The sequence below is a fragment of the Onychomys torridus genome, chromosome 2 (genome assembly GCF_903995425.1).
Source record: "Onychomys torridus chromosome 2, mOncTor1.1, whole genome shotgun sequence".
Taxonomy (NCBI): Eukaryota; Metazoa; Chordata; class Mammalia; order Rodentia; family Cricetidae; genus Onychomys; species Onychomys torridus.
The window spans coordinates 133,437,623-133,453,427 of NC_050444.1; the positions used below are offsets into that span (position 1 = coordinate 133,437,623).

Below are 15,805 nucleotides of genomic sequence, written 5' to 3' on the forward strand. Positions count from 1 at the left end.
GTCTAACTTGCTGTTATTTGTTATTCTGCTTCAATTTCATCTTCCGTAGAATTCTGATAGTAACCTCTTCCCTTCTATGATGGCTTGTGGATAAATGTGATGATGTCAGCACCCTGCCACATGTTCTGGACAGTGTTCCATGACCTAAAATCTCTATCCCTGCCTTCTGTCTGTGTCTTTGTTTCCTAAGGAATCAAAAGGAGAAGCCCAGACTATAAAGTCTTCCTGCTGAGAGTGATTGATTGACAAGGGTTTAGGATTCCTGTGAGCTGCCCCTTAAACACAGCCAATAGTAAAGGTGATTTATAATGACAACTAAATAAATTGGACAGGAAACAAAGACAGAGTGTCTAGGAATGTGGCTCAGCTGTATAGCACCCAAGTAATTAGAGTGCTCGGGCTAGAGTTTGAGTCACAGCACTAATAAAAGTGAACAACACAACTCTGAACTCTGCACAGCCTGGTGAGCACCTCCACTGTCCTGTGCCCTGTGCTCTAGCAGTTGTTTACTGTGGCGCCTTTGCTGCTTGACACACTGGACAATAACACATGATCTCAGCTGCTGTCCAGAGGCATGTGTTGTCACCATGACACTGCCATGATGGGTGGATTTAGACCTTAGTAATTGGCCATCAGCACCAATCAGAAGCACCTTGACACAGCCCTGACCCCTGCAATATTGTTACTCAGCCTTGTCCCACAGCTCTGACCCCAACTCTTCCCACTCCCGCTGTTGGTCCTCATCAGCTCTGGAGAGGCAGTGGAGTCCAGGCAGAGGTTCTTCTCCACCAGGATAGACAAGGAGACAGGTTCAGAGAGAAGCAGACAGAACCCATTGAGTGTCACATAAAGAAATAGCCACCTTTCTCTGTTGGGTTTAGTCTTGGATTATTTATTATAGATTCATAGGGAGGAGCTCAAGGAAGACACACACACACACACACACACACACACACACACACACACATACATTAAGTTAGATATGGATGTCAGCAACATGGCCAAAAAGCAGTCACAGGATGGGGACAGAATTTGGAAAAATTGAAAAATCCCAAGTCCCACAGAAAGCATATTTGATAACTGGCAAATAAAAAGATAGAAGAGTGAAAACAGAAAACAAAAAACCTAGAGGCAGAGTGGATGTTACACCTTCTAGGTGAAGACTAAAATGATAAGCAGAACTAACAGAGGCTCATTGCTACCCTAAGGGACTGTACACTGTTTTTTAAATCATTGCTGTACCAAGATGCTTTTCAAACATGGCCCTACCTTTCCATTGCCTAGATAATGTACAATGACCCAGAAAAATCTTCATGATTTGGCAATGGTCACCAGGCTAGTGAATGGTAGAACCAACTACAGGACCTAGCCACATACCCTTTGAATGAGGCTGAATCTGCCACGTCTATAACATGCTTGATTGTTTGAGTTCAAGCTAATGGCAGTACCTGTGATCTAAAAAACACCACTCCTGCTCTTTCAGAGCTGGGCCTACTCCATGGTGGTCATGGGACCATCCCAGAGGTCAACATGAAGGAAAAGTCAAACTTTAGAGGTTTCCATCTGCACTAAGTGAACTCACAGGCCTAAAGGAGAAGATGGCAAGCTTGGAGGAAGGAGAAGCACATCCACACTCTTACATCCAGGGACTCCTTAATTGGCCCCCAGTAGGCAATGCCTCATTAATGGACCATGTGAGAACTGGCTCATTTGGTAAAATGAATAGTTCAAAAGGTTTTCTGGATTTGTATCCAGGGAAGAAAGTTAAGATGACCATGTCAATCAGTGAGAGGATGGCAAGGGAAAGAGTTGACAGGTGTCCTCAGAGAATGCCTTCCTATCCACTCACTTCTTTGCAGCCTGTCCTCTTGATGACACCTTTCATGAGAATTCACATGGGACAAAAACATCTTCACATTTTTTTCCAATTTCTAAGAAGGTTACCCACAGATCTTATTCTCTCCAATTTTACAATCCTATTCTATGGGTGTTCACGACCATGTAACAAACCCATGGGCCACAATGCACTCATGAATATAGACTCTTATCTGGAAGATATTTCTCCTTCCAAGAAAAGTGATAACCAAATGTCCTGCACAGTGTTCTCTTCCCTGGATTAGTTTCTCCTCACCACTGTTTTCAGCATATCCCAGAAATAGCACATAGTGCTCTCCTGTCCTCTTTCATAGCATGAGTTTGTTCCTCAATACAACATAGAGAACTGCCCTTGGGACCACAGATTCAGGCTGTGGAAAGGATGTAGCCACAGTAGACCACAAGAGCTATTTGCTTGTATAAGCTACATGTGCCTTTGTGGACTACTAGAGATATCTGTGGGTACACACTAATATTTGATTGTGCCAGCTTTGAGACCCAGTTATTGGTGCTCAGTTAATTATGGGTACAGATGTGGAAAAAAGAATGATAAAATGAAACAGAAGTGTTGTGGAACAATCTTTTATACTGTGAATACTTATTAATCTCATTGCCTAATAAAGAGCTGATGGCCAATACCTAGGCTGGATTTTGGGTGAGAGGATTCTGAGAAGAGAAAGAGAAGAGTCCCAGGAGTCTCATGGAGATGCAGAGGTAGCAGGAGATCCATACTGGGATAAGGTACTGAGCCTCATGGGAAAACATAGATAAGGACATGGGTTAATTTAATATGTAAGAGCTACTTAGTAACAAGCCTAAACTATTAGCCAATTATTTATAATTAATAATAAATCTTTGCGGTTACTTGGGAGCCAGCTGGTGGACAGAACTGACCATTGGTCCCAACAAAAAAACTCTGCTTACACAGAAGAATTTTCATGCATTAAAATATATTGTTTACACACACACACACACACACACACAGAGCCCTGATTTCACATGATCATTTGAAGGCTTGTGGTTCACATAGCAGGAGACTATATTGCTAAGATGTCAGTACATCCCAAACAAATACATACATTCAATGTGCCTCTAGCATAATCCTAGCATCCACTCTTTTGAAACTGCCAAATAGATCCTAGAGTTCAATGGAAATTGCAAGGGTACCAGAAGAGGCCTGTGGTGGTTTGAATAAGAATGATCCCAAGGCTCTTATATTTGAATGCTTGGTCACCAGGGAGTGCAGCTCTTTGGAAAGATTAAAAGGATTAGGAGGTATGGACTTGTTGGAGGAAGTGTGTCACTGGAGGTGGGCTTTGAGGTTTCAAAAACCCATGTCAAGACCAGTGTCTCTCGGCTCGTGGATCAAGATGTAGCACTCAAACTACTCCAGTTCCCATGAGTGTTATCAGTCTTTCTAGTTGGACTTCCTTTTGGGACTGCCAGCTCCCAAATAATGACATGGAGCCTTCTTATTAATTATGAAAGCTTGGCCTTAGCTTAGGCTTATTTCCAACGAGCTCTTATAACTTAAATTAACCCATTTCTATTCATCTGTTTTGCCATATGGCTTGTTACCTCTTCTCAGTACCATATGTCTAGCTTCCTCATTGTCTCACTGGTGAATCCCCCATGCCAGATTCTAACCCAGAGTTCCTATATCTGCCTGGAAGTCCCACATACCCTCTCCTGCCTATCTATTGCTCATTCGGCTCTTTATTAAACCAATAAGAATAAAACAGTGACACATTTTCACACAATGTGATCAAATATCTGAACCATTTCCCCTTTTTGTCTAAATAAAAAGACTTTCTCTCTGACATAGTAAAACTATATACAATAAGAACAATTATCAGTTAAAATTGCATTTACAATGTCCAGTCCATTTGGGCCAGCCCCAACTTTCTAGGCCAACCTGTGTTGAATATCCCAGCCTTACCCTCTATGAGGAGTGGGTGGGGGTAGGATGGGACAGATAGGGGGGAGCAGAAGAAGAGGAAGGAGGAGAAACAGTGGGCAGTATGTAAAACAAAACAAAAAAAACTTTAAATAAACAAGTAAATCTTAAAAAAAAAAAAAAGTAATAAAGACCTGATTTGATTGGTGGACATGTCCTGAAAAATCTTGGCTGCAGATATGAAGTAAGAAACCAAGAAAAAGTATAAGACAGGTGATGTATAAGCCAATCCTTCAACATGGGAACAGATCAGAATGGATGAGACATGATAAATCTTGTTAGCAAGAGGCCTCGTGATTTATTATTAGATGTGATCCTTTCATATGAAATTGATGGAGATTTGTATTACAGTTTACTTATACAGTCCAAACAGACATATAAAATTGACAGATGTCTTTTACGTGCTCAAACATAGATCAAAAATCACCTTTAGCTGACTTGTGCATACCACATATTCCATACCTGGGTTAATGCAGATATGTATATTACCTTAAAAATTTTATGTGTTTCCACAACAAAAGGACAAGACCAGATATCAATGAAGGAGACAAGTAGCCCAGGTGATCCACCCTCTCATAATGCCTCTATTGCAGTTTCTTCAAAAATATGAAGCTGGGGTACACGCCTGTAATCCCAGCACTCAGGAGGCAGAGGCAGGCAGATCTCTGTGAGTTCGAGGCCAGCCTGGTCTCTAAAGCTAGTTCCAGGAAAGGCGCAAAGCTACACAGAGAAACCCTGTCTTGAAAAACAAAACAAACAAACAAACAAAATGCATCCAGAATAACTTGAAAGCTGCTAGCTGAGTGGTCCAGCCTCACAGACTACTCCCATCAGGACTTCAGCTCAGCTCTGCACTCTTTCCCATCACACAAAGACTGAACAACAAATAAAGCAGCTAGCTCTCCCAGGACTTGATCATTATTTCAATTTTCTCAGGGACCCTAAAAATGTTGTCACCCTCAGACAACATGAAGCCGTCTAGAGAACATGATGCCCACATTCCCAAATGTGAGGGGAGTGGGTTTTGTTGTAGAATATTATTTTAAGGTTGTTACTTTTATTTATGTTGCATTTGTTTAACTCTGTGAAACTACATTGCTGTGCCTATCTAAAACACCTGATGGTCTAATAAAGAGCGGAATGGCCAATAGCAAGTCAGAAGAGAGAAATAAATGAGGCTGGCAGACAGGGAGGATAAATAGAAGGAGAGATCTGGGAGAATAATAAGGAGTGAGAAAAGGAGGAGAGGAAGCTAGGGGTCAGCCACTCAGCCACCCAGCCAGCCATGGAGTAAGAGTGAAAGTAAGATATACAGAAGTAAGAAAAGGAAAAGCCCAGAGGCAAAAGGTAGATGGGATAATTCTTAAAATATTTTTATTTTATAATTAATTTAATTTTACATATCAGCCACTGATTCCCCTTTCCTCCCTCCTCCCACCCTCAGCCTCCTCCCCACCCCCAAATCCACTCCCCATTCCCATCTCCACCAAGGAAAGGTCTACCCTGGGGAGTCAGTCCAGCCTGGCAGATGAAGTTGAAGCAGGTCTAGTCCCCTCCTCCCTGCACCAAGGCTCAGCAAAGTATCTCAACATATGCCCTAGATTCCAAAAATCCAGCTCATGCACCAAGGATAATTTAAGAAAAGCTGGCTAGAAATAAGCCAAGTATAAGTAATAACAAGATTCTGTGTATTTATTTGAAATCTAGGTGGAGAGCCCTCAGAGACCAAAGAATAAAGAGCCAAAAGAAAAGAGCAAAAACAACCAAGTATAGTTTTTGTCATTTGATGGGTTATGGATGTTTATCATTGTTTAGGGGAGTTGATTGCAAATTGTTATTGGTCATGGTTAGGGTAAAAACTAAAAAACCAAAATTAGATTCAGGGATCTCTTTTTGAAAAGATTTTTAAAAAGGGGGGCATAGGAATGGTAGAATAAAAAGGTGGATTACTGAATCTACTTTTAAACTAGAAAGCAACTATTAATCTCAGATATTTTACATTGGCATGGATTTTTGTATATTGATGTAAATTTAAAGTTAGAACATACTGCATATATGTTTCTACTCTTTTTAAGGGATTTTTGTATATTGATACAAATTTAAGGTTATTTAGTTTTAACATACTGTATGTATCTACCATTGTTTAAGGTATTGTACTTATGCAGCTCATTAAAAAATGTAATGTTTGGTTCTAGTCCTTGAAAGTTATTATAAACTATTTAGGATACTAATTAAATGCAGGTTAGCAGTTAGTCATCTATAACATTTAGACTTGTAGTCATATTTGGTATGTTTTCAAGGTCAAACAGATATATTTTAGATAGATAGGTGGTCTTCAAACATTTCAAAGACCTACTTAATTTGGCATTTAAGATGTTTTCAGAACATGAGGCTTTTTATGACAATGTCTGCTCCTGGCAGCACCAATCTACTTCAAAAAGGATAATGGGCATTGAAGAACCTCCATATGGAGTTTGTTTTTATTGTGGCAAATTCAGCCACTCAATAAGAAACTTTTCTTGCCTTAACTGATCACAGTATGCTGTCCAATTTGGACAAGCAGGACACAAAAAAAGGTGACGGCCAAACTTTGCCAAGACAAGGTAGGACAGTCCTGCAAAACTTCCTGCTTCACAGAAAAGTTTGTCAGATGGTCTAGGCCTGTAGACCAAAGATGGATGCCCCAACCTTGGGTGGGAACCTTGGGAGACTCTCCAGACAGCCAGTTGTCCTTGTCATTTCTATAGTTTTGGATATTGTTTGCTCTTCATGTTCTGATTATCAGATGAAATTTTATCTCTCCTGGGTCTCTGATGAGGGTTGAAGATTAGATAGTTATACCTTTTTATACTAGGTAGTTATACCTATGTTTTCTTTGTTACTGTTTTCAGAAAAGAAACTTACACCAGGCGGTGGTGGCACATGCCTTTAATCCCAGCACTCAGGAGGCAGAGCCAGGTGGATCTCTGTGAGTTTGAGGCCATCTGGTCTCCAAAGCAAGTTCCAGGAAAGGCACAAAGCTACACAGAGAAAGTCTGTCTCAAAAAAAAAACCCACAAAAAAAAAAAAGAAAAAGAAAAAAGAAACTTACAAAAGAGATGCAAAGTTTATGAGGTTGAGTGACTTAAAAGCTCATGTTTTTCTAAGAAAATATTTTAAGATCTAAAAAGATATTTTTAGGTAATTCAAGTTATGATAGAAAATAGTTTAGGTATAAAACTTTGGACTCGGGTTGGGAATTTAGTTCAGTGGTAGAGCACTTGCCTAGCAAGCGCAAGGCCCTGGGTTCAATCCTCAGCTAAAAACAAAGTCAAATACAAACAAACAAAAAACACTTTGAACTCATCAAGATAGGATAGATAATAATAATTTCTCTGATTTTACCAAATACTAATAGACTGGACATTGTAAATGTAATTTTATTTAATAATTGTTCTTATTGTATATAGTTTTATTGTGTTAGAGTTTAACCCTTTCCTTTTTATTTAGACAAAAAGGAGGAATTGTTGTGGGATATTTATTTGATTGCCTTATGTGAGGTGCCTTCTGATTACCTTAATAAAGAGCTGAATGGCCAATAGCTTGTCAGGGGAGAATTGACAGGACTTCTGGGGAAAGAGAGGAATTTGGGATGAATCTAGGCTCATGAGGGTGATGCCAGCAAGATGTCTAGCAAGTCAGACATGCCAAATGCAGGAGAGGTAAAAATTCACATAGCAGAGTTTACATTAATAGAATCAGTTCATTTAAGCTATAAGAGCCAGTTGGAAACAAACCTAAGCTAAAGGCCAAACTTTCATAAATCAATAATAAGGCTCCATGTCATTGTTTGTGGGCTGGCAGTCCAAGAAAGTCTGAAGAAGAAGTCTGACTACATACATAGATATCCAAATTTAAAAAAAAAAAAAAAAAGATTGTAGGGGTTGGGGATTTAGCTCAGTAGTAGAGCGCTTGCCTAGCAAGCACAAGGCCCTGGGTTCGGTCCTCAGCTCTGGCAAACAAAAACAAAAACAAAACAAAACAAAACAAAAAACAATTGTAAATAGGCCTTTGTAACATACCATATAAAACAATTAATTCAGAAAGGATCAAAACCTAAAAGTAACTTTTAAAAAATCATCCTGGGAGTAATTTTCATGATATTGGATCAAGAAATAATTTCTTAAGTATACTGCAAAATGACAAGAGACAAAAGTGCTTAGTCAGGTGGTGTGAAGTATGTCTTTAATTCTAGCACTACTAGGTCAGAGATTGGAGGATCTCTGAGTTTGATGCCAGCCTGGTCTGCATAGTGAGTTCCAGAAGAGATGGGGCTACCTAAGAAAAATCTGTCTTTTAAAAAAAATTATGAATTGTATTATATCAAAGTAAAAACTTTTATAATACAAAGGACATCATGAAAGAAGCAAAAATTCTCCCTTGTATGGTGTCCCATCCTATAATCACAGCACTGGGAAGAAAAAATGAAGAAAGACCAAAAGTTAAAGGTTGTCTTCAGGAATGTGGAAAGTTCCAGGATAGCCTAGGAAAATGGGAGAATTCTAAATACAATATATATATATATATAACAGTAATGAGGATTAACTATAAATAAAAGGTACCCATTATCTAAAAATACATGACCCTAGAATAAAACTGGAGGGCCTGAAGTCTTCTCAGGAAAGAATAGTTCAGGCACTGAATCAGATAGGAATCTGCTGATTGGTCAGGTAAGAGCTACTCTGAAGATGAGAGGCAATCCATACCCACCACCAGGAAATGGTAGAAAAGAGCCAGCAGTCACAGTCAACGGTTGGACATGCCCTTGGCTGCTGTCTATGGGGAGAAAAGTTGGGAAGGGTCTGAGGAGAAGCCAGATTTCTTCATTCCAGAGTGGTCATTGGACAGATGAGGTCATCATGTTTCCCAATAGATCACACTGAGTTTATGTGTGAAGTTTCTTCTCTGAATTATATTACTGCTGTTCCACAATCTATCAGCTTAATTCTGGCATGAAAACACACATTGTGTTAGCATATAGGTCTCAACCTTCTGTTCTCTCTACTATCATGCTATCCATAGTTAGCACGTTTTGTGTTGGATTATAGGTATGCTGTTATTTCCAGGAAATACAGCAGGCTACATGATGCATATTACTTGCTAGCTTCTAAGTAGATAAGCTAACCTATCAGACCATGGCCAAAGAACTTGTATTACTTCTGTCTAGACAAAAAACTTTCCACTGGCTGCTGTCAGGCTGGACCATAATACTTGCTTTGGAGTGACATGAAGCAGATCACTCTTGAGAAGCTGAGTCATTGTAAGTTTGTCCACTGTTCCTTTCCTTGTGTTCTAGGGTGACATGTTGGATATACGATTTCTACTTCAGGATGGATAAGAGAGGTCAGAAGGTCATTCCCAACCTACAGCTAAGATAGAGCAAAAATTGGTCCTTTGCAGCTATGATCCAGTAAGATTACTGAGGTGTTTGGAATTGTACCTTAGTGGAGCCTGTCAACCAAGATAGCCCCCTTGGTTCCACAGTTGTTTGTCCTAGTTATCAAGTGCTATGTTGGTCAAATACAAAGACAGCTAAATAAAATAAAGACGTTGTCCCTTTTCCAAAAAGTGATAATCCACTCCAACTTCCCCTGGGTTGTGGTTAACTAATCCACCCTACCATGCCCTATCACCTTGAGAAATGCCCTCTTAATGTCTTTGTTTCTCAGACTGTAGACCACGGGATTGAGCAAGGCTGTGAAGGCATTGTAAAAGAGTGAGATCTGCTTGTCTTGCTCAGGGGAGTAGCTGGAGTTGGGCCTCATGTAGATGTAAGTGCATGGACCATAGAAGAGTATGACCACAGTCAGGTGAGAGGCACAGGTAGAGAAAGCCTTGCAGTGGCCCTGGGTGGACTTGATCTTGAGAATAGCCTTGACAATATGAATGTAGGAGACCACAATGAGGGAAATGGGAATAACAACAAGAAAAACACTCAAGACCAGGTCCACCATCTCAATGACGTGGGTATCCATACAAGCCAGGCTACGCACTGAAGGACCTTCACAGAAATAGTGGTTGACTTTGTTGGGCCCACAATATGGCAGACTCATGGTGAAGAAAGTATGTAACACAGAAAAGAAGAAACCACAGATCCATGTCCCTGCAGCCAACCGTATGCACAGTCCCCAGTTGAGGATGACAGTATAACGAAGTGGGTAGCAAATGGCCACATATCTGTCATAAGCCATGACAGCAAACAAGGTGCATTCAGTAGCAGCCAGAGAACCAAACACACACATCTGCAGCCAGCAGCCAGCAAAAGAGATGGTTTGAGAGTGAGCAAGAAGATGCACCAGCATCTGGGGCATGGTGGTGGTCACATAGCATATATCCAACAGGGCAAGTATACAGAGGAAGAAGTACATGGGAGTGTGCAGCTGTGTGTCCAGGCAGATCAGCATGATGATGAGCCCATTGCCCAGGACTGAGCACAGGTAGATGAGAAGGAACACAATGAAGAGGATGCTGTTGGTTGTGGGGTCACTGGAGAAGCCAAGCAGGATAAATTCAGAAACCCAGCTTTGGTTCTGCCCTGGAATCATCCACATGATGGGGCCTGTAAAAGAGTCATTTTCATCTATGTGTCATCTGACACATGTCAGTTATAGAGTGAGAAAGGGAAGATACAGGCTGGTGATATGGCTCAGAAGTTAAGAACACTGACTGCTCTTCCAGGGACCAGATAATTCAGAGCTGTTTGTGCTTCCAGTTCCAGGGTATCTGACTCCCTCCTGTCACCTCCACAGGCAACAGATTCACATGGTGCACAAGCATGCATGTAGGCAAAACCCCATCTACATAAAATAAATAAAAATAATAATTTTAATTAAAAAATAAAGACTGGTGTGTGGGTTCTGAACACACATTTCAGTTTCTGTGCACACTTCTCAAGTTACTGAAATCTCAATGCCTCAGTCTCTTCATCTATAAAATGAATCTGATGACACTCACGTCTCAGGATTATGATGAATATCTAAAGCATCTCATATAACTGTTGGAAACACCATGTAGTACATGACATGTCATATGCAATCTAAAAGTCTCATTCCACTTCTGGAAAGGCAGAGACAGGGAATCCTCAGAACAGGAGTGCTAGCTACACTAGATAAAATGTTGAGCACTGGGTTCAACTGAGAGACTCTCAATAAGGTGAAGGCAATTGAAGAAGAACCCTACATCAGTCTCTGACCAGATACACATACACACACACACACACACACACACACACACACACACACACACACACACACCACAGACATATGCAAAAGAGAGCAAACAAGTATATGAAGACAGAACACATGGAATTTAGACACGGGCCCTCACACATACAGTCCCATGAGTAATGACAAGTTCACGTGTGCAATGCAGTGGAGTCTTCCCAGGGAATGCTGATGGACCATGTGGATATGGGAGCAGCAAAGTCATTTCTTCCCTCTTCAGTCCTACCTCCCTCTGCACACAAACAATCAACTCCAGGTGTACTGTAGCTTTAAGTGGTAAATCTAAACCAACCAATTATTTAAGAATAAAACCTGATAAATATATTTATCATTTTAGGGAAAGCAAAGGTAACATTCCTTTAAAAGAGCACTTTCCTTGGAGGGAAAAATAATGATAATCTAGCATAAGCAAAGTGAGTACTCACAGTATTTACAGAAAGAATTAGAAAAGCACAAACATAACAACAGATGCTCCGATGGAACAGTGAACAATATTTAAAGGGCATTTCACAAGGCAGCTGTCTAGTGAGCACTGATGAGGCTCAGGTCCTCAGCACCACCACTCATCTGGAAATTGCAGAACACCACAGGGCCAACGCCCACCCTCCTCTTCTCCATCTCACATCCCCACACAACTACAATCATGGCTACAGTAACAGATATGTAGTATTGACACGAGTAGCTGGATCCCATGGGAGAGTAAATTAAAATGATCCCTTTAGTGTGTGCATGGCTGTGTTTCCTAATGTTGAACACACTTAATACATTGTCCAGCAATATAAATGTTAGCCATATTTCTAAAAGAATATGTAAACACATATGCACATACACAGATGTATTCATGGAAAGATATATAAAGGAAATTTCCAAACACCACTCAAAATAGTCTGAACTAGGGCATTACTAATACGCTAAGCACTACAATGGTTAAGGTGGGAATAGACTTTGATGGGAGTAGAAATATGAAAGAGATTTCTAGACATCCTGTCTTCTCTTTCCCTGCCCCCATCCCCTCTCCTGACCAGTCTACTGCTCATGACCCTCACCATTGTCCTTCCTTTCAACCCAGGTCAGGAGCCCATCATCTCTCCAGCAGTTCTGCATCAGCATCTCCAGGTGCCCCTTACCTCTATGTTTTCCACCCCAGTACAATCTTTTCTTTTTCTTTAATTTTTCAAAATTATGTTCATGTGATATACTTTAATCATATCCCTCCACTACACCAACTTCTCCCGGAACCTCTCCACCCAACTACATATTTTTTCATCCCACTTTTTCTTTCAAGACAAAAAAAATACAGAAATTAAAAGAATAAACTAAAAGAAAGACAATCAAAACAAACAACAATAACGGAAAAACCAAACCAAAATCAAATCTGTGGAGAAAGTCTCCTGTTGGCCAACTGCTCCTGAGCATGTGGCCAGCCATAGAGTGTACCTGATAGGTGCAGGGACACTCTATTGAAGAAAACTGATTTTCCCTTTCATGATAGGGATCAATTGGAAATAAGTTCTTGTTTAGGTGAAGATATTTGTGTCCACTTCTCTTTCTCAGAGCTGGGCATTTGTCATCCTCAACATGTTCTTCATGTGACTCCTGCAGTGGTTTTTCAAAGGCTTCCTATTGCTGCTCTGTGGTCCCTGCTGAAAGCATTTTACAAGTTCCCATGGCATATCATTTGAAGTGGGTGCACAGGTCATTCCTAAACCTCCTGCTCTGTGGAGACTAAGCTCAGCAGACAACAGTCTCCTCCATCTCTGCTCTCTCCACACACACATCCCCATACAAGCACTCCCACTGTCCTACATGCCTCTGACTCTCCCACCTGCAGAAACTGCCTAGTTTTCATCATGGAGGGGAATAGAACCTGTACTGTGTTGCCCACACTGTTGCCACAGCAGGATTCAGCTTAGCCAGAAGCCTTCCCTGTTACGCTACACTTCCCACCCCTAACTCTGGTACATGCTGTATTCCTTGTTCATTGGTCTGTTACAATCTGAAGAATCCTAGAGGGGTTTGATATCAATTTTGACACCAAATAACTTGGACAAGCCATTTGTTACTCCTTTGTTAACTGAAACTCCACACAACTAAGAAAGGATTGTCACTGAAGGAGTATAGCTATATGGGTGACTTTCCAACCTTTGCAATAATAAAAAAACACTAATATTTATTGAGTCAATTGTACATTCCAACTATTTTTGCACTAACTTTAGTTTAAGAGCACAACAGTTCACTGAAGGAAGTATTCTTACCTGTGTGTTATAGGTGAACACCTAAGGCCTGGAGAGGGAGGGCGCTTTTTTTTCAGATTGCAAGTTCAGCATGGGAGAAGTGGGGGTTTAGGTGGTGTGTCCTCAGAGCCTGGCTCTCAGTCACCTTCTCTACTTCTGGCACACAGGCTCTGAAGTGGGGAAGTGAGGAAGGCAAAGTCCTCACATTGTCCATCTAGTTGAGTTTATTGAGTCTCAGCACAGGCCAGAGCCCTTCTAGGACAGAGCTGGATGGCTAGTCACAGACCAGCTCCCCTGGTGAGATTTCCCCTCCTGTCTGAATGTGGGAGGCTCTGGGAGGCTGAAAGTAGAAAGAACCAAGGAGAGACCATTTGAGGTGTGATTTCTATGGCATGGGGATAACATTTAGTGATCCACAGCATGGTATTGTTTACTTCGTTTACAGTGTCCCAGCAAGAGAGCAGCTCAATTCTATGAGCCAAGGATTCATAGATAAAGACATCAGGATTTAGTGGCAAGACAGAAAAAGCTACATGTGTTAGCCTCAACCTACAAAACCCAAATCTGGAAGGTTTAAGATCAGGAGTTCTAGGATATACTCAACTATATAGCAAGATTAAGGCCAAGTTGGCTACAGCAGACTAACCAAAGGAAAACAAAACAACAACAAAACAAAAATCATGATTGCTCTGCCCACTAAGTGCATCAAGCTGTGACTCTGTGGTGTGGGAAGACTCCTTCAAAGACATTGACCATCACTGCTCTCAGGGACATGACTTTCTGCTTCACTTGGGATCTTTTAGCTTAGTACTCTATATTCTTTATGTCTCAACTTGATTTGAAACAGAAAAACTCTCTGTAAATGTTTATTAAATTAATAAATGGACAAAGGAAGAAGGAAGTAAGAACACAAGGTTGAGAAAGAGGAAAGAAGAGTAGGTGATGATGGGAAGAGGTCTGTTAGTTTGAGATGTAGCACAGAGGACCTGAGATGGATAGCTAGACTAATTATTACCTCTAGACCCACAGATGCCTGAACCCCAAATACAAGCCAAGCACCAGTGACCATCTTACCACTTGTGAATCCAAGGAATGTGTCACAGAGTTGCTGTTTCTTGGTTATATGAGGTAGGGCTCTAATATAACTGAGTCCAGAGAGTTGGAATTCTAGGCAGCTCAGTCTCCAGAAAAAATTCCAAGATACTGTAGAGTTTGAGGGACTGAATATCTCACTTACTCTGTAAATAGGCCAGCTGGGATCCCTGAAGATGGTCCCTATAAAATCCTGCTTAACAAAGTCAAGCTCAGACATCTTCACCTCCTCTCAGTGGAACCAGAGGCTGAGGTTTTATGGCCCTGCCTCCTCTCTGAGCCTCCCCAGGAGAGCTAGGAAAGGACCACTTCTGTTCCCAGTAGGGATGCTAAGATGATTCCTGGATGCTGTCAACAAGAGCGCTTCAATGAGGCCCTTTGGGGCAGAGCAGGAGGAAAGAACCCACAGGAGGAGGGCAGTGACCTGTTCCCTTCTCTAGACTAACTGGGAATAAGAGCAGCTCAGAGAAGAGGAGGTGGGACCTGGTCACCTGAGACACAGGTCAGGGACTTGAGTTCTCATTCTGATTCCTCTTTTACTGCCCAAATCCTGAGCCCTGACACTCATGAGACCATGTTTGAGTCACACTCTTCTTCCTTCCTCAAGCACCTTGGTGCAATCACAGTCCTCCCTTTTCTGCTGTGCAATACCTAATCAAGTTGCTCAGCCACTCTGCTGCTAATGAAGAGTCAACAACAATCCGGACTGAAGGGTGGGTATGAGAAAAAATGGATTTGCTGCTTTTGCAGAACACCCAGTTTGTTTCTAAGCACACATGTGGCAGGTCACAACAATGTATATCTTCAGTTCTAGAGGATCTGGTGCCCTCATCTGACCTCAGGGAACAGGCATACATGTGCTAGTCATACATACATGCAGGAAAAACGATCATATAAATGTACAAGCAAATAAAAGGGGTCTACTATAGTCACATGGAGGTCAGCAGTAACATCTCCATGCTAGGGAAGTGAGAAAACACTCATACAGCTCATGTCTCTTAGATACAAATAAGAATTTGGGTCCAAATATATCAAGCTCTGGAGCATATTCTGTCTAACTTGCTGTTATTTGTTATTCTGCCTCAATTTCATCTTCCGTAGAATTCTGATAGTAACCTCTTCCCTTCTATGATGGCTTGTGGATAAATGTGATGATGTCAGCACCCTGCCACATGTTCTGGACAGTGTTCCATGACCTAAAATCTCTATCCCTGCCTTCTGTCTGTGTCTTTGTTTCCTAAGGAATCAAAAGGAGAAGCCCAGACTATAAAGTCTTCCTGCTGAGAGTGATTGATTGACAAGGGTTTAGGATTCCTGTGAGCTGCCCCTTAAACACAGCCAATAGTAAAGGTGATTTATAATGACAACTAAATAAATTGGACAGG

The 15,805-nt window shown here is 41.2% G+C and overlaps 1 protein-coding gene across 1 annotated transcript; it reads right to left on the minus strand.

The window, feature by feature from the left end:
• Positions 1-9,477: 9,477 nt before the first annotated feature.
• Positions 9,478-10,471, minus strand: LOC118578788 (olfactory receptor 2D2-like). The gene is given in 2 exon segments (XM_036179997.1): positions 9,478-10,449; positions 10,451-10,471. Coding segments are annotated over 2 exon segments (993 nt in total).
• Between the last annotated feature and the right edge of the window lie 5,334 nt (positions 10,472-15,805).